This window comes from Dendropsophus ebraccatus, chromosome 8, assembly GCF_027789765.1.
Source record: "Dendropsophus ebraccatus isolate aDenEbr1 chromosome 8, aDenEbr1.pat, whole genome shotgun sequence".
Lineage (NCBI taxonomy): Eukaryota > Metazoa > Chordata > Amphibia > Anura > Hylidae > Dendropsophus > Dendropsophus ebraccatus.
The window spans coordinates 98,046,314-98,070,890 of NC_091461.1; the positions used below are offsets into that span (position 1 = coordinate 98,046,314).

Consider the following 24,577-nt stretch of genomic DNA (forward strand, 5'->3'; position numbering starts at 1 on the left):
GCAGTTATTCTTACACATGTAGCACTACAGCTCCCAGCAGGCTGGAGAGCCACAGATTTGCTGGCTTGGCACTAACAGGCGGTGTTATGCGGCACACAATTCATTACCAGACGCCCCCATACACCTGCACTTCGCTCCCTCTCGTCTTTCATCGGCGATCCCCGGCGCCTGTAACACGCATGCGCACTAAACCTCTATGTCGCGCATGCTCGCGGCGGAGCGAGGTTTTCGCACGCGTGCGCAGTGCTTCCTGGCAGTTTTAAAACATCAGGACGTCAGTGGAGCCGGAGCATCCTGGTTGTGTGCGGATAGACAGCGATAGAGCGCGGAGCCGTGACCGGAGGTCGGTGCCGGGGAGCGGCTATGTGCACGGAGCCTCTGTGAGGCCCAGACATGGCGTCCCCTGAGGTGCTGGATGACTCGAGCTCCGGAGAGGCCTGTTCTGGGGGATACGGGGAGCTCGGGGAGTTCCTGCTGGAGGAGAGGGCTGACGAGGAGGAGGACGAAGAGCTGCGCGGGCACTTCGAGCAGGCGGCACAGCATGCCCAGAAACTGGCCCATGTGGCGACCACACAGCAGCTTCTCTACCTGTATGCCAGGTACAAGCAGGTAATGGTGCTGCCTCCCCCTGCCATCCCTGTGTGTGCTGCCTCCCCCTGCCATCCCTGTGTGTGCTGCCTCCCCCTGCCATCCCTGTGTGTGCTGCCTCCCCCTGCCATCCCTGTGTGTGCTGCCCCCCCCTGCCATCCCGCTGTGTGCTGCCTCCCCCTGCCATCCCGCTGTGTGCCGCCTCCCCCTGCCGCCCCTCTTTGTGCCGCCGCCTGCCGCTGCCGTCCCTCTGTGTGCCGCTGCCGTCCCTCTGTGTGCCGCTGCCGTCCCTCTGTGTGCCGCTGCCGTCCCTCTGTGTGCCGCTGCCGTCCCTCTGTGTGCCGCTGCCGCCCCTCTGTGTGCCGCCCCCTCCCCCTGCCGTCCCTCTGTGTTCCGCCGCCTCCCCCTGCCGTCCCTCTGTGTGCCGCCGCCTCCCCCTGCCGTCCCTCTGTGTGCCGTCGCCTCCCCCTGCCGTCCCTCTGTGTGCCGTCGCCTCCCCCTGCCGTCCCTCTGTGTGCCGCCGCCTCCCCCTGCCGTCCCTCTGTGTGCCGCCGCCTCCCCCTGCCGTCCCTCTGTGTGCCGCCATGTAACCCAGCAGCAGTCACTGGTAATTCTGGGCACCATGCCACGGTCTCCAGCTGTGCCATCCCAATTACTGGTGGCGCTGGGCACCCTTCAGCTGAGCCTGTCATAGTACCTTCCCCATCAGCAGTGCAACCACAATTGCTGGTAATGCTCAACACAGTGCCAACCTCTCCAGCACTGCCGGGCACAGTTTTGTCTGCCATCAGCAGTGCCATCCATGTTGTCACTGCTATCCCCAACAGTAGGGCCAGGAGCAATGTGACCCCTATCAACAATACAAGTCCATTGCCACCCCCATCTGCATTGCTGGTCATAGTGCATCCGCCATCAGCAGTGCCATCCTCCCAGACGTGCCTGGTGCAGTGGGGTCCTATAATAGTACCAGGCAGTGTTGTCACAGTGGCGTCTCCTGTAGCAGTGCCAGTTGAATGCGCCACCATGCCAGATGGATTGCCCGCTGTATCAGCACCACACATGCCTTTGAAGGGATGGTCCAGTTTATGGTTATTTCATGTACAGAATAAGAAATCCTATGATTTTGTAATATTGACATATTATTACCAATCTCTTACCAGTGGAAAGCCTACTGATCATCCTATAATGGGTTAGATGAATAGAAGCGGTGTCAGTCATGTGATCTGGCACATCATGTGACCCCTGGCATTCATTTGGCAGTAGAGTAACATGAATAGGAATAATAGGTATTATGTGTATTCCAGCAGCTTCATCATTGTGTATTATATATCCCTCTGCTGTCTGTCTCCAGGTAACGTCCTCATGCTAATAAAGTTAACTGTAAAAAAACTAAAACCTTACAACTGTCTCTAGCTGACGTCAGGTTGTTAACCCCTAGACGACCCATGTCCAGGGCCGCCTACGGGTGTTCAGAGTGGGGCCACGCTCTGAACTGCCGCCCCCCCCCCCCCCCCCGGGTACCGCATGTACCGCACAGCTATTAGCTGGCACGGTCCGATCGCCATGCCCGCTAATTAAGTAATCGGATGCAGAGTCATAGAGGGGAGGGAATTCCCTTCCACTGGGGGCGGGCCGGCCTACCTCCAGTGCTTGAGCACCGGCCGGTAACCGTGGAAAAATACGGTGAAACCGGGCCGCGGTTCGAAAAATTGACCGCGGCACTGGCTTCCCTGTGACTGTGTCGTTCTATCCCTGTGTCAGAGGAAAAAATAGTTTTTAAATTGGCCGGTGTCAGAAAGGTATAAAGATTTGTAAATTATTTCTATTCTCAAAATCTCAACTGCTCCAGTACTTATTAGCAGCTGAATGTCCTGCAGGAAGAAGTGTATTCTGACACAGCACTCTCTGCTGCCACCTCTGTCCATCTCAGGAACTGTCCAGAGAAGTAGCATATCCCCATAGAAAAAAATCTCCTGCTCTGCACAGTTCCTGACATGGACAGAGGTGGCAGCAGAGAGCACTTTGTCAGACTGGAGAGAATACACCACTTCCTGCAGGACATACAGCAGCTAAGTAGTACTGGAAGACTGGAGATTTTTTTGTTTTTAATAATTTTTAATAGAATTCATTTACACCAGTATTTTCTTTTTTTCTGCGGAGTATGTCTTTAAAAGTTCCTTCATGAGAGAAGGGCATGTCTGAGGGACTTCAATGATAACTGGAGTCTACCGTACAAAATGTTACATTCATTCCTAGGTGTCCGTAGGTTTTAGTGTTAAACACGACGCACAACAGTCTCTGGGTAATCCTGTCATGTTACTAATAAAGTTACACAGTTACAAAATCACACAGAGGAGTCCTATTAATTGGAAATCACTTTGTGAATGGCTCTTCCTTGGCATCGTACGGTTGCCTTGCCAACTTGAAAACCCTAAAACGCACAAGCCCCGAACGATCAAAAATTTTAAAATATGAAAAGATTTGATTGGTTGGGGGTCTTACTGCTGAAACCCACTGTGCTCATTGGATATATATAGGGGAAGTGTGCAGCTTGGCTCTTCACTCCACAACTCGCTGCTCGAGTCAACTGTATGAGACAGGGCCCACTGTGTGACCCTAATGCTTTAAAGCGTCACTGTCGTTATAACTTCTACCGTATTGTCTGGCACATAAGACAACTTTTTAGAACGAAAAATCTTCTTAGAAGTCGGGGATCGTCCTTTACACCGGTTATGGTCGCCCCATACAGTTGGGGAGTTCAAAAATGGCCGCATCCCCGCTGTATTGGGCGACCACTATAAAGAAACAAGGTGACAGGTCTCCTTTAAAGAAACACTGCTTACAATGCCAGATTCCTGTGAAATAGAGGTCAGCCATAGTGATATAGAGAGGGGTCACACATAGTGATATAGAGAGGGGTCACACATAGTGATATAGAGGTCACACAGTGATATAGAAGGTCACTGTGCGGACACGCAATAGCATGCACACACACACTCCGCCTGCTGCAGCCATAGCGAGCGCACGCACACACACACACCTTGCTGCAGCCATAGCACACCACACACACTCACACTCATCTTGCTGCAGCCATAGCGAACAAACAGCCTGCTGCAGCCATAGCACGCACACACACAAGCTGCAGCCATAGAACACTGAAGAAAACCACACAATCTTCTCCCAGAGAGAAAACACCACACTGAGGACAGAGGTTACTGCTACACTACTTATGTCTTCTCCTCCTCCTCCTCTATATTACACAGGATATCTTCATATTACACTGCTGCTCATATACAGGCATTCAGGAAGAGAACAGCACAGATCTGACCGCAGCAGGGCTCCAGCTAGTAAACCCTGCTGCGGTCAGGCAGAGGTTAACTTTTCTCGGTGTATAAGACGAATCCCTGAGAATCTTCTTAAAAGTCAGGGGTCGTCTTATATGCCGGAAAATATGGTAAATCAACACTAGATGTGAAATGTAGATGTAGATGTGAGATGTTGCAGTATACTTCATTATTTTTATTTTTTTTAGTTGTTATCATGGTGTAAAACAAAGCTGTACTTTCCAGAAATCCAGCTCCAGTCTCCAGAAGGCAGATTTTCTGACTTGTGCTTATTTGAAAAACAAAAGACTAAACACAGGAATTCCGACCAGTACAGAGAGTCACGGCTCTGTGTCCATCAGTCCCATGACTGCCTTCTCTCTGTGAGCGCTCAGATGGCCGGGGATACACAGGACTTCCTGTTTTCTGACTGTTTCCTGTTTTTTGAGAAAGAGTCAGAAAGCAGGAAGTGCCGTGTTTTCAACGATAACTAAAAAAAAATAATTGCAAACTGCAAACTTGCTTTATATCACATCTACTGTTTATTTAGATTTTGAAAGTTATAACGACAGGTACACTTTAAATACATGTATTGTAGGTAAATACATGTATATGATTGTATAAATACATTAGAAACCAGTGAGTGATTTTTCTATATATAGCAAATAACCCCCTTTAAGCATCTAGTGTGATTCTTCATCCCAGATTAATATAGCTGCAGGTGGCTGCACGTCAGACATCACTTCAGAATCCCTAAGGTTTATAGGAGGCTGTGACCCAGTTTACTAAAGCTTTCTTCTATACTGTGTAACTGGCTGATGTCTCAGGAGAGGTCATGGTGGGTGGGGGTGGCCGAGTAAGGGGCACAGCATAGCTTGCAGGTTGTTTGTGTCTCTGTACTGCATGGCTGTAAGTGAATGTCTGTACCGTTCTCGATCGTGGCGACAAATACTGACTGAAATACTGTGTGTGAGCGTAGCCTTCGGGTGGGTTCATACTGCTAATGCAGCGTGTCCCAGGTCTACATCCACATCCCATCAAAACAAGGATGCCTCTGTATGCTGAAGCACACTGCCGAGGACCCGTTTACTTTAATGGCCCACATGTCATCAGCTACGTCACTCACTAAGTAAATGTATACATTCTGGAAGTGGCCATTACAGTGAATGGGCATGCAGCAATGCACCTCGGCATACATCGGCATCACTTCCATGGTGATGACATATACCTGCGTGTAATTTCTGCTGCATATACACTACCGTTCAAAAGTTTGGGGTCACATTGAAATGTCCTTATTTTTGAAGGAAAAGCACTGTACTTTTTAATGAAGATAACTTCAAACATACACTCTATACATTGCTAATGTGGTAAATGACTATTCTTGCTGCAAATGTCTGTTTTTTGGTGCAATATCTACATAGGTGTATAGAGGCCCATTTCCAGCAACTATCACTCCAGTGTTCTAATGGTACAATGTGTTTGCTCATTGGCTCAGAAGGCTAATTGATGATTAGAAAACCCTTGTGCAATCATGTTCACACATCAGAAAACAGTCTAGCTCGTTACAGAAGCTACAAAACTGACCTTCCTTTGAGCAGATTGTGTTTCTGGAGCATCACATTTGTGGGGTCAATTAAACGCCCAAAATGGCCAGAAAACTCCTGGTGTTTTGTCGTAGATGTGTGTGCCTTGCATTTACTGTTACTCCTGTGTGAGAAATTTAGCCTGTTTAGGGTTATGGTTTCTTAAAGATGATGACACAGATGATTGTAACTTTTTGTACTCTTATAATGCTTCATTTGTTATACGGGAGTGCCTGTTTTACACGTGCAATATACCTTTTATTTACCCAAAATGGCCAGAAAAAGAGAACTTTCATCTGAAACTCGACAGTCTATTCTTGTTCTTAGAAATGAAGGCTATTCCATGCGAGAAATTGCTAAGAAATTGAAGATTTCCTACAATGGTGTGTACTACTCCCTTCAGAGGACAGCACAAACAGGCTCTAACCAGAGTAGAAAAAGAAGTGGGAGGCTGCGTTGCACAACTAAGCAAGAAGATAAGCACATTAGAGTCTCTAGTTTGAGAAACAGACGCCTCACAGGTCCCCAACTGGCATCTTCATTAAATAGTACCCGCAAAACACCAGTGTCAACATCTACAGTGAAGAGGCGGCTGCAGGATTTTGGGCTTCAGGGCAGAGTGGCAAAGAAAAAGCCATACCTGAGACTGGCCAATAAAAGAAAAAGATTAAGATGGGCAAAAGAACACAGACATTGGACACAGGAAGACTGGAAAAAAGTGTTGTTGACGGATGAAGCCAGGTTTGAGGTGTTTGGATCATAAAGAACGTTTGTGAGACGCAGAACAAATGAAAAGATGCTGGAAGAATGCCTGACGCCATCTGTTAAGCATGGTGGAGGTAATGTGATGGTCTGGGGTTGCTTTGGTGCTGGTAAGGTGGGAGATTTGTACAGGGTAAAAGGGATTCTGAATAAGGAAGGCTATCACTCAATTTTGCAACGGCATGGCATAGCCAGTGGACAGCGCTTGATTGGAGCCAATTTCATCCTACAACAGGACAATGACCCTAAACACACCTCCAAATTGTGCAAGAACTATTTACAGCAGAAGCAGCAGCTGGTATTCTATCATAGGTAATGGAGTGGCCAGCGCAGTCACCAGATCTGAACCCCATTGAGCTGTTGTGGGAGCAGCTGGACCGTATGGTACGCCAGAAGTGCCTATCCAACCAATGCAACTTGTCGGAGCTGCTTCTAGAAGTGTGGGGTGCAATTTCTCCAGCTTACCTCAACAGATTAATAGCTAGAATGCCAAAGGTGTGCAATGCTGGAATTGCTGCAAAAGGAGGATTCTTTGACGAAAGCAAAGTGTGATGTAAAAACAATGTTATTTCAAATACAAATCATTATTTCTAACCTTGTCAATGTCTTGACTCTATTTTCTATTAATTTCACAACGAATGGTGGTGAATAAGTGTGACTTTTCATGGAAAACACAAAATTGTTTGGGTGACCCCAAACTTTTGAACGGTAGTGTATACCAGGCCTATATGCCATGGATTTAGAAAGAGACCTATATGTATGCTTTTCTAGGTCATTGTAGTAGTCTCTTTTTATTACCTTCTAGTAGAACATATTCCGCAGTCCTGTATATAGATCATCATCACTCATCGTACCTAATGAAGCCTATAGTCTAGTCTCCTTACATAAAACACACGTTTTGGGATAAGTTTCATAGAAAGGCCCAGACCCCCACCAAACCTGGGAGTAAAGAGGCTGTAGTACTGGTTTTGTGGGGGCCCTGACTATGCCATGCAGCAATATCCAGCTGGCGGAGTCCTGCTATACTGGATAAACCTATTAAAGGGGTTGTCCAGCAAAAATCTTTTTCTTTCAAATCAACTGGTGTCAAAGTTATATAGATTTGTTATTTACTTAAATTAAAAACTCTAAAGTCTTCCCATACTTAGCAGCTGCTGTATGTCCTGCAGGAAAGTTTTTTTATTTTTTTTTCAGTCTGACACAGTGCTCTCTGCTGACATTGCTGGCCAGAACAGGAACTGTCCAGAGCTAGAGAGGTTTTCTATAGGGATTCACATATAAAACCTCTCCTACTCTGCACAGTTCCTATCTCGACCAGAGGTGGCAGCAGAGAGCACTGTCAGACTGAAAAGAAAATATTTCCTGCAGGACATATAGCAGCTAAGTATGGGAAGATTTTTTAAATAGAAGTAAATTACAAATCTATATAACTTTGACACCAGTTGATTTGAAAGGAAAATATTTTCACTGGACAACCCCTTTCATACACCCACACACACCTTTTGGTTCTCGAACATAATCGGTTCTGGAAGGCTGTTCCAGAACCGAGCAGTTCGAGAACCGAGCTGTAAGTTCCCATAGGGAACAATGTAAATGTGATGGAGCGTTCTTACGGAGTGTGAGAACCAATTAATGTTCACCAGAACAGTGAGAGGCAGGAGCGGGTGGCTATTTAAACTTGCCGCCGCACTCCTGCTCCTCTCAGCTGCGGGGGGCACCCTGTAAAGAAGTGGGGAATACCATCATAGCCGCCCGCTCCTGCCTCTCACTGCGGGGACGTGCTATAAAGAAGCCGGCTCCCTGCACAGTCCTGTCTCTCCACACCAGCCGACCCGCCGGCCCGGAGCATCTTCCGATACACTTACCCAGCCTGTACACCTCTATAGCCTGCGGCGCGCCCTGCTCACCAGCTTCTTGCTCCTGCTGCTCCCCGCCGCCTCTGCAGGATAAGGGAGAGTCTGCAGAGGCGGCGGGGATCAGCAGGAGCAAGACGCTGGTGAGCGGGGCGCGTCGCAGGCTATAGAGGTGTACAGGCTGGGTAAGTGTAAGTGTATCGTAAAATGCTCTGGGCCGGCGGGGGGGCTGGTAGGGAGAGACAGGAGGACAGTGCTAAGAGCCGGCTTCTTTACAGCGCGTTCCCGCAGTGAGAGGCAGGAGCGGGCGGCTATTTAAACTTGCCGCCGTGCTCCTGCTCCTCAGCTGCCGGGGACACCCTGTAAAGAAGTGGGGAATCCCATCATTATGATGGGATTCCCCACTTCTTTACAGGGTGTCCCCCGCAGCTGAGAGGACAGGAGCACGGCGGCAAGTTTAAATAGCCGCCCGCTCCTGCCTCCCAAACACCTGTCAGCTGAACATCAGTGCAGCTGACAGTTATCCCCCTGGTTTTGTTCGGATACCGAGCTCTCTGGGCATGATGGGATAAGTAGTTTTGCAACAGCTGGAGGGCCGCAGGTTCCCCATCCTACCACATAGCTTCTATTACTCTTTCTGGCAGATATACTTAGCTGTCAGTTATGTCTCCTATCTGGGTGCCGGGCGTGAGTGGAATACCCCTTTAAGCTTGTGATTGGTTGCAGCATTATGTGCTCAGTGTACAGGCCTCCTGTAGTTCATGCCTTACTTCCTATATTAAAAAAAAAAAAAAAAAAAAAAAAAATGCTTTTCACTTTAAACTTACTCCCCCTTGTGGCAACTGCTGTAATTGACAGATTGAAGGAAAGTGGGGGATTTGATGCTCTTGGGTTCACACTGAGAATTGTAGAAGAAAGTTTTCTGCTTGAAATTCCTCGCCTATTCAGCTCTGGCAGAATTTAGGCAGACTTTGAGCGGAATTCAAGCAGAATTTAAGCCCCTATTGACTTCTCTAGGATTCCTCTAGCAGAATCCGCCCAAAGAATTGACATGTCAATTCTTTGGGCAGAAAGCAGATCAGCAGCAGAAAATTCTGCTTGGAAATTCCCAACAAACGGAAATCCTATTGAACACAATTGCTCTGTACATATTTTACGGGAGGAATTTCAAGCTGACTTCCTGACCTATTCCTCAGTGTGAACCTAACCTTACTGGCAGTTAAATAAACCTATGACCTGTCGCTCAAGCAGTTCAGGTGTCCATGTAGCAGGGCTCAGCACTAAGTCCCACTGATTTCATAAGATGGTCTATATAGACTAATGGTACTTTTACACGGAGTGATAATTCGCCCGATTAATGATTTCGAATGAACAATGTTTTTTTTATAACGATCAGCGTTTAGACGGAACGATACTCGTACGGAAAATTCGCTATGGATCGTTTACGCCTATCTCGCACATAGGTGAAATCGTTGAAAGACTTTACACTGAACAATCTGCGAATTTTTTGCGGACGATCAACGATGATTTGAGAACATGTTGAAAGATCAAAATGAACGATTTATCGCTCGTCGTTTGATCGTTCGCTGTGTTTACACGTACGATTGTCGTTCGAATTCGATCGATATCGTGCAACTTCGAACGATAAATCGTTCCGTGTAAAAGGACCATTATAATGTAGCCTGTCTCCAATCAGTTGAAATGAGCACTGAGCCAGGGAGTGGAACCTGCTGCCGGTGCTTCCCCCGCTATTGATAGTGATTGGAGGGGTTCCAAGCAGGGAGTTCCTAACCAATCTAAACTTTTGACATGTCTCTGTGACAGGGGCCTGCGAGTGAAAGGTTACAAATGTATATCTATTATTTGTTAATAAAGGAATTGCTTCTAGAATACATCTGTCTATTTTGACACAAACATTTTACCATTTACACTTAAAGTGTCACTCACGTTTAAATTTTTTTTTTTTTTTTTTTGCAGAAATCAATAGTACAGGCAATTTTTTTTTTTTTTTAAAGAAACTTTGTAATTGGGTTTATTAGCCGAAAAATGCATTTTTATCATGAAAAAGCAGTTTGAAGTTCTCCCCCCAGTCTTCATGGTTCTCTTATGAAGGGGTGGAGGGAGATGAGGCACCAAAACAAGACAGCAAAGAGTTAATTTACAGTTACCTCACTGGGCTATCTCCTCTGAAGTCAGCACTGACCTCCTGAATAGCGGCTTTCACACAGCTCCCACTGTGTAATCCTTTGTTCTCTGCTGCTGACTAATCTCCCCTCTCCCCTCTCCATAGGTTACACAGGGTACATCTGATGTAAAAGAGTCATGATTTCCTGATAATGAGCAGTGAATGAGAGAGGAGGGGGGGTTTCCTGGGGAAAGTCTTTTTGAATGCAGATAATGACATATTTGCCTAATAAACCCAATTACAAAGTTTCTTAAAATCGCCTGGACTATTGATTTCTGCAAAAAAAAATAAAAAATAAATCGACAGTGACACTTTAAGTGTTTTAGTATTGCAAAGTATTTAAAGTGTTATTACCCTTTAAAAAAAACCTTTGACACATAGAAAGTTCTGATCAGTGGGAGTCTGGGTGCTGAGCGCCCACAATCACTAAAACCGAGAGAAGCCCTTGGGTGATCACTGTTTGTCCCCATGGTCTCCTTGTTGCAGGAGACATTTTCTATAGAAAGTCTACAAAGCCTGTGTCTTGCAGAAATGAGGAGACATTGGGGGAAGCGGAACACTTCTATACTTATTTTAGCAGTCAGTTGGGGGGGGGGATGTCTTTTTATTTAACCTCCCTATTCGACACCAGTATTTATATGTTGCTTTGTACCAAAATATTATGTTTTGTGCTTGGCAGGTGAAGGTTGGCAAGTGTACAACGTCCAAACCAGGATTCTTTGATTTTGAAGGAAGGCAGAAATGGTAAGATGATGGATCTATTTAACTGTATTGACACATATATATATATATATATATATACTTTTTCTTTTTTAAACCAATTAAAGTTTTGCATTGCTGGTCATTCCCATGACCACCCTGCCTTTCACACAGGATAGGGGGGGTAAGCATGAGATCATGGGTGGCAAAGAGCCGAGTGCTGTACTCTGCTCTCTGGTGGCTGCTTAGAGAATGAATGGAGCTGCGGGTCATGCGGCGACCCGGGACTCCATTCATAAAAAAGAGCTGTGAGGCACGGAGATCGGCCCCCTGCAATCTTATACTTGTCCCCTATCCTGTGACTTTGCAGGAGCACAAATTAGAGAATGTAGGCGGGGGTAAGCCGGGAGGCAAGTAAGTACACATTCTTTATTATGTTCCCTCACCCCCTGCCTGCATCAGATTAGTATTCCTTCAATAGGAAAGAGAAAAATCTGCAATCAGATTTGCAAGTAAGAGTTTGCTGCAGCCTACCTCTAGCTCCACAATAAATTCTGCATGTGGGTAACATAAATAAAGGCAACTTTTGCTTTTACCAGTCCCCTACTGATGCTTTCCTGATCACACACCAGTCTCTGGCTACCAGACTCTAACAATGATGTGTGTTCATTAGAGATGAGCGAACCGGTTTTCATCCGAACCCGATCGTTCGGCATTTGATTAGCGGTGGCTGCTGAACTTGGATGAATCTCTAAGGCTATGTGGAAAACACAGATACGGCCAATGACTATATCCATGTTTTCTACATAGCCTTAGGGCTTTATCCAACTTCAGCAGCCACCGCTAATCAAATGCCGAAAGATCGGGTTGGGATCGACTCGCGCATGCTCCAGGTTCGCTCATCTCTAGTGTTCATACATGTCACATCTCCTAGGACAAGTGTGTGTCAGAGGATTGGTAAGGTGAGGTTTGCTCATTTATCTTTATTTTTTTTTTTCAATGTTTAATAAAAAATTTCTACAGACTTCTCCTTTAAAGTATTGTGTTGCCTTATTACGGGAAAATCTTATAAAGTGCCTTTTCCCTGCCCTTACTACTACATCAAGGCTTCATTTCTTGGATAACATGGTGATGTCACTTCCTGGATAACATGGTGATGTCACGACCCGACTCCCAGAGCTGTGCGGGCTGTGGCTGCTGGACAGGATGATGGCAGGGGGACACTGAGGGACACAGGGCACTGGGGGGACACTGAGCGTCCCTCTGCCATCATCCTCTCCAGCAGCCACAGCCCGCACAGCTCTGGGAGTCGGGTCGTGACATCACCATGTTATCCTTTTTGATGCAGTAGTAAGTGCAGGGAAAAAGCACTTTAAGGGTGCTAACACACATGACCGATGCGCAGCAGATTTGATGGTGCAGATTTGATGCTGTGTTCAGTTATTTACATCAAATCTGCTGCGCAACCACAGCGATACGGTGTGTGTGAAGCTACCCTATAAGCATTTCCTGTAATAAGTGTATATTGGTGATTTGTATAACTTTTGGGGGCAATACAATCCTTTAATTAAAATTTGCGCCGGACTGCTCCTTTTAACGGCTTATTGCCACATCCCGTATTTTTCGGGCCATAGGCATCGGGAAACCCTGTCCTGGACTGTCTCTCCGCTCCCGGCATTATATTGCTAGATCATGCCCGGCGGGGAAACACTCCATTACAGGGCTTCCCTGTCTTTAGGGCACATAAAATACGGAATGTAGGAATAACCTACCTAACCTATATAACCTATATAACCTAACCCTAATTCTGCAGAAACATATTTACACCAAGAGGACGTGTCCTAATCTTGACTAACAACAAGCCAGAAAGTGAAGCGCGCCACCCAGTTATAACTAAAGCTAAATGTGTCTGTGCGACATGTCTAAAATGACCGTAAAGCTTAACATTTAACGTACACCACAAAGGTCAGTGTAGCGGTCATGGATATGGGCACGTGTCATCACTGCAGCTTAGTAAACAAAGGATTATGGGCAGGAGCAGAGCAATGGCTCTAGGCCAGCAAGAGATTAAGAGATGAAAAAAGCTTATTTTGTGTTATTTATTTGCTCAATTTTTTTTTCACGTTTTTAAAAATTCATTTTAGTAGAACTCTTGACAAGAAATGCAGTGCAAAGAAATAGGGGACAAGCCTGATGGATAACACTAGGTCAATGAGATCAATCTGCCATCAGATCCAGGCCATCTCATCTTGGCACTGAAGTAACCCTGGCATCAGCATAGTGGTTCAACATTGGGCTCTTGGCACCAGGAATGCAAGAGCAATATGTGGGCGCCACACAAACCTAACCATGGTAGTTTACAGAGATTACTATTAGCTGTACCAATATAGCTCTGAGTCTTATAATAGGTAATCGATAATAACTATTGCATCCCTTTAATGTATGTAAGTAATCGCTGCTAAGTAAGGATCCTGTTAGATCACAGGTTTGAACCGTGCAGCCTTCCAGCTGTTGGAAAACTAAAATTGCCATCATGCACGGACAGCAGACACCAGAGCTGTGACGTATTACTTTCTACACAGTGAAAAACACGGATGTGATGTAACCAATGTAATTTAAAATGCTTTAAAACCGATCCGTGAAAAAAACTGACATTGATGCAAAACTGATGACAAAACGGACTGTTTTGCACGGATCACGGAGGTAGCTAGCAGACCACAATCACAGACCAGGAAAAACACTGAACGTGTGAATGCAGCCTAAGGTTGGGTTCACACTACGTTTTTACAATCTGTTTTTTGCAAAAAATCGGATGCGTGTGTGTGCATCCGTTTTTTCATTGAATTCCATAAAAAAAAGGATTAAAACGTAGCCCTACGCAAAAACGTAGTCTACCTCATTTTTGTGTACGTTAAAAAAACGGATACGTTTTGATCCATTTTTTTTTATAATGGAATTCAATGGAAAAATAGGTCAAAACGGATGCACACACGCATCCGTTTTTTCCATTCGTTTTTCATCCATTTTTTTTTTTTTTTTTTTTTTTTTTTTTTTTACAAAAAAAAAAACAGATGAAAAAAACTGATTGCAAAAACGTAGTGTGAACCCAGCCTAAGATGTGCGGTCAAATAGCAATGATTGTAATACCTGCACTAAAAATGGGATTAGCCAACCAGCGCCAGCCCGTGTAAAGAGGCCTTAAAGGGAACCAATCACATGAAAAATCGATATGGAGGCAATAATCTGTGCTAATACACCCTCTAACACACTTTCCACACATATGTCTGTAGCAGCTGCCCCTGATCCCCCGCACAATCCAAAATCATACTTTGATCTTGTCCCCGCCGTATGCTAATTCCAGGAAGGTAGTCATGTGGGTGTTTCATCATTCCAAGTAGTCACGTTCAGATCAAGTAGTCACGGTCTCGGGGGGCGGGATTTGGCTTTAATCACGTCTCTATGGGCGTCACTCACAGCCCCCTGACACTGCATCATCCAGGGGGAGGGGCTGGGACTGTGTAACTGAGATCCAGCATAGTGGCTGCCTATCCCCCCTGCACTCTGTATGTGTGAAGCGGCCTCTCATACAGGCAGCTGCTGCTGTACACAGCGTCTCTGAATGAAGGATCTAAGCCCAGCTGAAGCCAGCACAAGCCAAAGCAGTGGTGTTCCTGTGCTGGTGGCTACACAAGGGTTAAAATCATTCATTTCGGGATGCTCTTCTCCCCCCTCCCCCTGCTCTCCTTCCACATGTTCTTTTGTGCTGCTCTATGAAGGAATGAATGATTTTAACCCTTGTGTAGCCAGGAATAACACTGCTTTGGCTTGTGCTGGCTTAAGCTGGGCTAAGATCCTTCATTCAGAGACGCTGTGTACAGCAGCAGCTGCCTGTATGAGAGGCCGCTTCACACATAGAGTGCAGGGGGGATAGGCAGCCACTATGCTGGATCTCAGTTACACAGTCCCAGCCCCGCCCCCTGGATGATGCAGTAACGGGGCTGTGAATGACGCCCATAGAGGCGTGATTATGCATGTGGCTGCAGGAAGCATACCTTGATAGGTTCAAATCTGGCGGCCAGGGGACATAGCCTGCGGCAAGAGGCATATCTGGCTGCAAGTATGATACCTAGCAGAAAGGGGCGTCTATGTGGCTGCAGGGGACATACCTGGCTAGGGATGTATCCAGCGCCATGGCAGGGCTCCAGACTAAAAAATTTACCTAGGAGCCATTGGCTCCTAACCTGAAAAATTTAGGCGCCAAATAGAATATTTGGTCGCCAACATTTTAAACCATGTAAAATTAATGTTATGTTACATGGGACTTACTGTGTGCAGAGGCCGCGGCAGCATCCTCCTCCTTTAGATTCTCTCTTTTCTTAGTTTGAAAATGTTCAACATGGAAACTTGCAACCTGACAACCATATACAGTCTGACAACCATATACAGTCTGACAACCATATACAGTCTGACTCAGTACTTCAGCTTTTAATGAGGCTTACTCTTCTGAACTTGAACTTAAGGGAACCTGTTGACCCCCGTGCCAGGGTGACAGGCTCCCAACCCCCCGTTAGAGCCCCCTATACTCACCTCATTGCGCCGGATCCCGCTTCTGAAGATGGTCGGGTCACGGAGATCTCAGCCGCTGCAGCCCGGCGTGCGCTGAGAGATGAGTCCAACGCTCAGAGAATGACGGGAGAGTCCAGCGATCCGTCATTCTCTATGAGCGTTGGACTCATCTCTCAGTGTGCGCGCCGGGCTGCAGCGGCTGAGATCTCCGTGACCTGACCACCTCCAGAAGCGGGACCCGGCGGGATGAGGTGAGTATAGGGGGCTCTAACGGGGGTTGGGAGCCTGTCACCTCGGCACCGGGGGTGACAGGTTCCCTTTAAAAGCTTGCAACAGTCTATACATACTGAGCTAGACTTCTGACTGCAGCCATAGTGACCCCCCACAAGATGTGTATATAGATAGATATATCTCTCACCTAGTGACTAATGCAAGTGACCCCCTACAATACAGACACCTGAGGGGCCCTGATAATAATAATTGTGCATATATCTATCTCCCAGTGTCTGCAGCCAGTTTGCCCTACACTTATAGATGGCCCCCTCCCCTTATAGATGCCCCCTCCTCCCCCCCATTATAGATGCCCCCTCTCCCCCCCATTATAGATGCCCCCTCTCCTCCCCCCTTATAGATGCCCCCTCTCCCCCCCCATTATAGATGCCCCCTCTCCCCCCCCATTATAGATGCCCCCTTCTCCCCCCCCCATTATAGATGCCCCCTCTTCTCCCCCCCTTATAGATACCCCCTCCCCTTATGGATGCCCCCTCCTCCCCCCCATTATAGATGCCCCCTCTTCTCCCCCCCTTATAGATACCCCCTCCCCTTATAGATGCCCCCTCCTCCCCCCCATTATAGATGCCCCCTCTCCCCCCCCATTATAGATGCCCCCTTCTCCCCCCCCATTATAGATGCCCCCTTCTCCCCCCCATTATAGATGCCCCCTTCTCCCCCCCATTATAGATGCCCCCTCTCCCCCCCATTATAGATGCCCCCTCTTCCCCCCCCCCATTATAGATGCCCCCTCCCCTTATAGCTAGCCCCCTCTCCCCCCCTTGAACATGGCCCCTCTTCTCCCCCCATTATAGATGCCCCCCATTATAGATGCCCCCCCCTTCTCTTCCCCCCATTATAGATGCCCCCCCCCCTCCTCCTCTATGCTAAGCAGTATTTAAAAAAAATAAACACACAAACTCACCTGACAACCCGCTCCCCCGGCGATCCTCTTCTTCTTCAGGCGCTGTCCCCGGCGGCGGCGCGCTGTCTCTTTAAGTCCGGTCCCCGGCTGATGCGCGGCTGCCGGGGGTGTCCCGTCCTATCCCCGGCAGCGCGGCGCGTCAGTGAGCTCCCTGTACGTCGGGGCTGTGACTTCTGACACAGGAAGCGTCTCTGACGCGCGCTTCCTGTGCCGGAAGTCAGGGCCCCAGGCAGCTCACTGATGCGCCGCGCTGCCGGGGATAGGACGGGACACCCCCGGCAGCCGCGCATCAGCCGGGGACCGGACTTAAAGAGACAGCGCGCCGCCGCCGGGGCCAGTCGCAAATGGCGCCCAGATTAATAAATCTGGGCGCCATTTGCAAAATATTAGTCGCATTGGCGACCATTTTGGTCGCCATCTGGAGCCCTGCATGGGCATACCTAACTAAAAGGGGGTGTATCTAATTACAGTAGGCATATCTGGCTGCAGTGGGCATACTTGGTTGTATGTGTCCTACCTAGATGAAGGGGACATAGTTGGCTGCAGAAAGCAATGCATCTAGCTACAGGGTGGGCATTATTACTGGCCACAAGGGCTGCTGTTATTGGAAAGGAGGCATTATTATGAGGGAAGGGTACTTCATTATTTGACATTACTTGAGCATTTTTACCGGGTCCTACAGATTAGTGAAATTTGTTATGGGGGATCTGATCTGGGAATCAAGAGACAGTCTCTATGTGATCTCTGCCTTATAAATGCAACATTACTAATCGGGGTACCTTGGGGGCACTTGGCTGAAGCATCTCCTCACATGGGGGAACTTGATTGTTTGTAAAACACTACTTTATACAACCTATTGCCAACCCTCATGAAGTTAGACATTACTACCACCAAGTAGCATAGGATGCCCCGCAGGGCTGTGGAGTTGGTAAGCCGCAACTCTGACTTCTGAATTTTATCAGGACCGACTCCGACTCCTGTTCCTTCATAAATAGCCGGTCATATACCAGGAGAGTTATATATCACACTGGTTCAGCAGCTTCTCCCTAATGTCCTACATGATCCTGGGATGACTTCTGAGTGAATAAAGGAATACTGTATATAAAGCAGCTTCTCCTGTGTGTGCAGTGGATGCAGCCAGTCTCCAGCCTCCATGTCCTGAACTACTCAGAACTAGACTAGATGGAGCAGGTGATCTTTTCCTGCTGACAGTCTTCTATGTTTCTAACTAAATATTCACCATACTTGAAGAAACACTGCTAACAATGCCAGATCCCTGTGATATACAGGGGGTCCCACATAGTGATATAGAAGGTCACTGTGGGGGCACGCAATAGCACACACACAGCCTGCTGCAGCCATAGCATACACACACGCACACACAGCTTGCTGTAGCCATAGTGCACACCACGCACACACATACACACAGCCTGCTGCAGCCATAGCATATATATACACACACACACACACACACAGATTGCTGCAGCCATAGCACACACACACACAGCCTGCTGCAGCCATAGCACACATGCACTCTCACTCACACACACACACAGCCTGCTGCAGCCATAGCACACATGCACTCTCACTCACACACACACACACACACACACACACACACACACACCTGCAGCCATAGAACACTGAAGAAAAACACACAATTTTCTCCCAGAGAGAAAACACCACATTGAGGACAGCGGTTACTGCTACACTACTTATGTCTTCTCCTCCTCTATATTACACAGGATATCTTCATATTACACTGCTGCTCATATACAGTCATCCAGCATCCAGGAAGAGAACAGCACAGATCTCCCACCACACAATGGACTCTTCCAGCTCCGAAACAAACTGCCAAATAGTGAACAACAACTTTTCCTCGACCACCCTTATGTAATAGGGCCAGTGTCCTATTACTGATATATTCCCCGACCACCCTTATCTAATAGGGCCAGTGTCCTATTACTGATATATTCCCCGACCACCCTTATCTAATAGGGTCAGTGTCCTATTAGACTCTTGCTCATAATATATATTGATGAGCAAAGCTTATAAAATTCATATCAAAACTCAATTTTAAATTGTTCTAAGATTTGTTTAAGGGTGCCTTCACACCTACCGTATCGCAGTAGAAAATCGCAGCGGATTTAACTAAATGAATGAACACAGCACTAAATCCGCACTTACAAATCTGCTGCGGATCCGCAGCGGATTTGACAGTGCGTATTTAATGCTGTATTCATTCATTTAGTTAAATCTGCTGCGGATCCGCAGCGGATTTTCTACTGCGATACGGTAGGTGTGAAGGCACCCTAAAGCTGGAATCTGAGTCTGTACATTTTTTCCGACTTCAGCCAAAACTAGTTCCGACTCCACAGCCCTGATTGTATACTTACCCATATCTGTGCCCCTGCTGAGCTGCTTCACTCCCGACTTCCTTGAGTGTCACAACGTGGGGAAAAGTACCTGCTCAGCAGATCAGTGGTGTCCCACCTCAGTCACTGACTGGCAGAGTGGGCATTCCCAGCGAGGGTCCGAGAGTCATGATGCTGCACAGGGACGGGTAAGTATATATTCTTTTTTTGGTTATGGCCCGGACTTCTCCTTTAATTCTATTGAATTGAATATAGCACTGTTGTGATAAAAGAAACTGGTATGGAATTTTTAATTTTTTTTTTTGGAAGAAAGAGCAACTATGTTCTAATACAGGAAACCTCTTTAAAGCGAATGTACCATCAGATACATTCGCTTTTAGTGTAGCATATCATTAGAACGGCGCCTTTGTATAATGTCTAGGATTCATTAAAAAGACCACCGCTTATCCAGACCAGACGTTTATCGTACATGCTGCCCATCTTCTTTGAGAAAACCATCTACCTTTATGGCCTACTTTTAGTGCCGCTTTGGATGATTTTCACCATTGTGAGCAGAGCATTTAGCAGCCGTTGAAGTTCCATAGATGTCAGTAAAGAACAATCCAAAAAGTTGTGTCAGAACCAAGTTATTCACATTAGCACACTATACTTCTCAGCAACAAGTCACCACTGCCATCCTAGTTGTATCATCTGCTTCTTTCTCCGCCTACCCCGTCAGGTTAATTCCTTGTGACAGGTCCATTTGATAGGAGAATCGCCCAGTCACCCTGAATTCTAGCTTCCATTTAATTAATTTCCACAAGCCGCAGTCAGTTCAGGTGGCTACCTTCCCATTCACATGCTCTATTTAATTTGTTTTGTTATTAATTTTTTGCATTGTTCTTTATATTCCCTGATGCTATTCAGGTACCCTGTATAATGGCAGTCTATAAATGAGATTATGGATCTGGCCATTCTGTAATACACATGAGGAGTAAGCGCTCTTTTAATGTATAGTCGGTCAATTTTCAGGGTGGAAGGAGCAATGTGTGCTGCCGATATTCTGCGCCTTCATCATTGACGTGACCTTTATGAAATGTAAATCTTTACTGTGTTTCTGTATAAAGCTAGGCCTAGAAGGCTATACACATGAGGCAAATGTCAGCCAAAACTGGAGATTCTGGCAGGACCAGCCGACCGTCTAATGCACGAACTTGCTGCTCTCAGGCCGTTGCAAAGTGTTAGTTTTTGCTGTCCAGGCATGATGGGATTTGTAGTTTTGCAACAGCTTGAGGGCTGTGGGTTTGACATTGATCTAATGCATGGGTCTCCAAACTGCGACCCTCCAGCAGTTCCAATACTACGACCCTCCAGCAGTTCCAATACTACATTTCCTGTCATGCCCGGACAGCCAAATCCAAAGCTTTAGTTGTCCACGCATGATGAGAATTGTTCAGCAAACGCTGGAGGGCTGCAAGTTTGACGTCATTGATCTGATGTGTATGGTGGCCTCTGAACTCCTCCATGTTGAGTGAGAGGAGGATCAGGTTCTAAACCCCAGCTCTATAGAGACACGCTGGTTGGTGGTTTAGTGGCCTGAAATAATTTGTTTTGTTTTTTAATCAAATTGTTGACTCTATATTGCCTGTAGTTCAATACTTTTTTTAAATTGTTCCCCTCTTATTTGCAGGGAAGCGTGGAAATCCTTGGGCGATTACAGCAGTCAGCAAGCCATGCGAGATTACATTGAAACTGTGAAGAAGCTAGATCCAGACTGGAAACCAAAGGTTCAGTATGAATGTAATGTGACTAATATCCTTTAGGTTACCAACCACCACTCTGCTCTAAAACCAGTGGTCTGGCTTGCGCGTGTGTGTGTGTGTGTGTGTGTGTGTGTGTGTGTGTGTGTGTGTATATATATATAATTTTTTAAAATATATTTATATATTACTGTGTGTGTCGCTGAAAATACCATTTGAAATATCTCTTTTTAAAGGCATTGGGAGCTGTTTGTCTGGGGGAATTTGGAACCTGTCTGTCAGGATCTGTTATTTCTAGTAAAATGGAACCTAGTGTGAGTGCAAATCTAACATTGAACTACATACCTTGTCGTCTTTCGGTCTCATTGCCCATCTGGGTGTAGAGGCTATCGATGCATTTGCCAAGGGGATCATTATGTTTTGTGCCACTGTATGCTGCTGTCACAAGTCTGGTTAACCCCATTAACCTCAGTGTAACTTATGGCCTTTTCTTTATTTTTTTTTTAACTATCCCAAGTCATCCATTGTTATCTCTGAATTACAGGGTAACCTGCATATACCATAAACAGTATAGCAAAAAATCCAGACTGCATAGTGCACAGAGCGGCAGACATCAGGCCCCTCCTGGTCTTTGGCCTTTTTTTTTTTTATCGATAAGTAAGCCTTGAGCCTTTGTAAAGTGGTTTCGAATTCTCCTACTGTATTAACCTTTGACCACTTTGTAGGAAGCTTTCCCATTAATCCAGAGCATCTGTAATTATATCTGTATATGCATTACCACCTGTGTCCACTAGATGGTGCTATAGCCCCAGGCAAAGTCAGGAAACTTCCAAACCAGTAATATTGTGGTGTACTGCAAATATGTAATTTTGACCTGTGGAGAACATCTCGGGGTATGACTGTTTTAGCTTTGCACATTATTGCAGAAATGACTATCTATTAGAGATGAGCGAACCTCAGACATGCTCGAGTCGATCCGAACCCAAACTTTCGGCATTTGATTAGCGGTGGCTGCTGAACTTGGATAAAGCCCTAAGGCTATGTGGAAATCCTGGATATAGTCATTGGCTGTATCCATGTTTTCCAGACAACCTTAGTGCTTTATCCAAGTACAGCAGCCCCAGCTAATCAAATCCCGAGCGCTCTGGTTCGGATGGTTTTGAATCCGAACCTGGTTCGCACATCTCTACTATCAATAAATATGCTCACCAGACCGGTAATATGTGAGGTAATAGTTCACCTATTTCAAAACCTACTCATTCTAAATAATCACTGGTAATAATTGTACACCGCACTAAACAGATTGTTTCCCGTTTTCAACTTTATACTGTTTAAGTCTATAATAGGAAAATAAAACACATGGTGAGAACGGCAGACCTATTATAATATTTGTATATACCACCAACCTAATCCGCAGAGCTGTACAGAGAATCTCATCACGCACACACGAGGCTCAGTCTAAATTCTACATTAAGGCTTTGTTCCCACACAGTATTTTGCTCAGTATTTTTCAACCAAAACCAGGAGTGGATTGAAAACACAATTGCTGTTATTTTTAAACAACTGACATTATTTGCCATTAAATGACAGCCATCCACTCAATTTCAGTAGTTTGTGACCATAGCCTTTCTGTGTTTTTATTCCACTCCTGGTTTTGGCTGAAAATTGCCACTCCTCAGGCTGTTTGTTGTATTGCAGCTGAGTTCTGTTGAAGCAGACGGAGCTGAGTTGTCATACTACATACAGCCTGAGGACAGGGGTGGTGCTATTTTGGGGATAAAGTGTGTGTGTGTGTGTTTCTCCGTGTGCGTTTTTGAGGAAACCCATAGAAATAAGGAGAACATACAAATTTCATATTGGGGTAAAACCAATGTACCTAGCAACCTTGTGATGCCCCACATATACATCAATATTTTAACCTGCAGTATAGGATATAATACAGGTGAAAATGCCTTTTTACGTCTATCTTACAGACACAGAACTGACAGTGATGGGGGGCAAAATGCAAACTAACCTACCCTGTGTGTGTATTGGGGGGGGTGGATGGGTGGTTCGATAGACGGACTTGTGTGTGTGTGTGTGTGTATATGTGTGTGTGTGTGTGTATATATATATATATATATATATATATATATATATATATATATATATATATATATATATATATATATATATGATCCTGTTCAGCCCTACCTTTTTATAGATTACCATTAGATCACTTACTGCTGTATGATGCCTCGTGCAGCGAGTACGGAGGATTAATCTATGGCTGGATTGTCAACCTGATTAAAAAGTCATTACATGCAATCGCTGATTAACCTTCTATATAGAGGAGAGCTCACGGGGACGTCACAGTAGCCAGATACTGCAGATTTCATTAAGCCTGAGTTACCCACAGTACAGACCTAGAAATATGCCCGGACTCCGATGGCCACAACTGCTACAATGTGCTGCTGGCTTGTCGTGGTTTGGGGTTTTTTTTCTGTTGAGGGTTGTGAAAACTTTTCCCACTGGAGGGGTTACGAGGGTAGAGGCAGTGCTGTGAGGGTAGAGTCACATATGGGTTTTAGTTACAGAAGTTATTCTGTTCTATTCACCTGAACTGGATTGTTGTTGTGGCAAGTTTTTGGATGTCTGCTAACCTCGCTCACATAGAGATTTCTGCACCTGTAAACAGGAAAATCTTAGTACAGTGCTCTATCTCTGGCAGCTCTCATAGACAATGAATGTTCTGTCTCAAAATACCTTTTGGTTCACACAGACCAAAAACATCTGCTTTCTTCCAGAAACTGGCCACTCCTGTCCTCAGATTGTATGTGTTGTTATAACTAGGCTCCATTTATTTTAATGGAACCGAGGAAACTGAGGACAAGAGTGGCACTGTTTCTGGGCGAAAGCAGCTATCTATTCCTGGATAACCCCTTTAAAGGAGAAGTCTGGCGAAAATTTTTATTCAAGTATTGTATTGCCCCCCCAAAGTTCTACAAATCCCCAATATACACTTATATGGGGAAATGCACATAAAGTGCTTTTTTCCCTGCACTTACTACTGCATCAAGGCTTCACTTCCTGGATAACATGGTGATGTCACTTCCTGGATAAAATGGTGATTTCACGATCCAACTCCCAGAGCTGTGCGGGCTGTGGCTGCTGGAGAGGGTGATGGCAGGGGGACACTGAGGGACACAGGGCACTGGAGGGACACTGAGCATCCCTCTGCCATTATCCTCTTCAGCAGCCACAGCCCGCACAGCCCTGGGATTCGGGTCGTGACCTCACCATGCTATCCAGGAAGTAAAGCCTTGATGCAGTAGTAAGTGCAGGGAAAAAGCACTTTATAAGCATTTCCCGTAATAAGTGTATATTGGTAATTTGTATAACTTTTTGGGAGCAACACAATACTTGAATAAAAATTTTTGCCGGACTTCTCCTTTAAGCTCAACCTTGTTGAGCGAGTCTAAATGACATAATAAGTTGCAAGTTATGGTGACATATAGAACATTAGATTTTGATTTTTAGATAGGACGTGGTTACTATAGACCATTCAATGATATTATACCACCAAACAGACCTCCCCGCAAGGAAGAAATATTTGAGCCCAAAATGAATTAATCAATGATAAAGTTTATTTGAAACAATTATTGTAAACAGACATGATTAAAAAACTATTTCATAAGATGTACATACGAAAAGGAGGATTACAACAACC

At 45.9% G+C, this 24,577-nt stretch overlaps 1 protein-coding gene across 1 annotated transcript in view; it reads left to right on the forward strand.

Annotated features, from left to right (window-relative positions):
- Nucleotides 1-216: 216 nt before the first annotated feature.
- Nucleotides 217-24,577, forward strand: part of ACBD6 (acyl-CoA binding domain containing 6) — a 63,269-nt gene continuing 38,908 nt past the window's right edge. Inside the window, exons 1-3 of the mRNA XM_069979347.1 lie at nucleotides 217-609; nucleotides 10,974-11,038; nucleotides 20,799-20,895. Of these exons, the coding sequence (XP_069835448.1) occupies nucleotides 394-609; nucleotides 10,974-11,038; nucleotides 20,799-20,895 (378 nt within the window). The 5' untranslated portion in view covers nucleotides 217-393. The remainder of the gene's footprint in view (nucleotides 610-10,973; nucleotides 11,039-20,798; nucleotides 20,896-24,577) is intronic.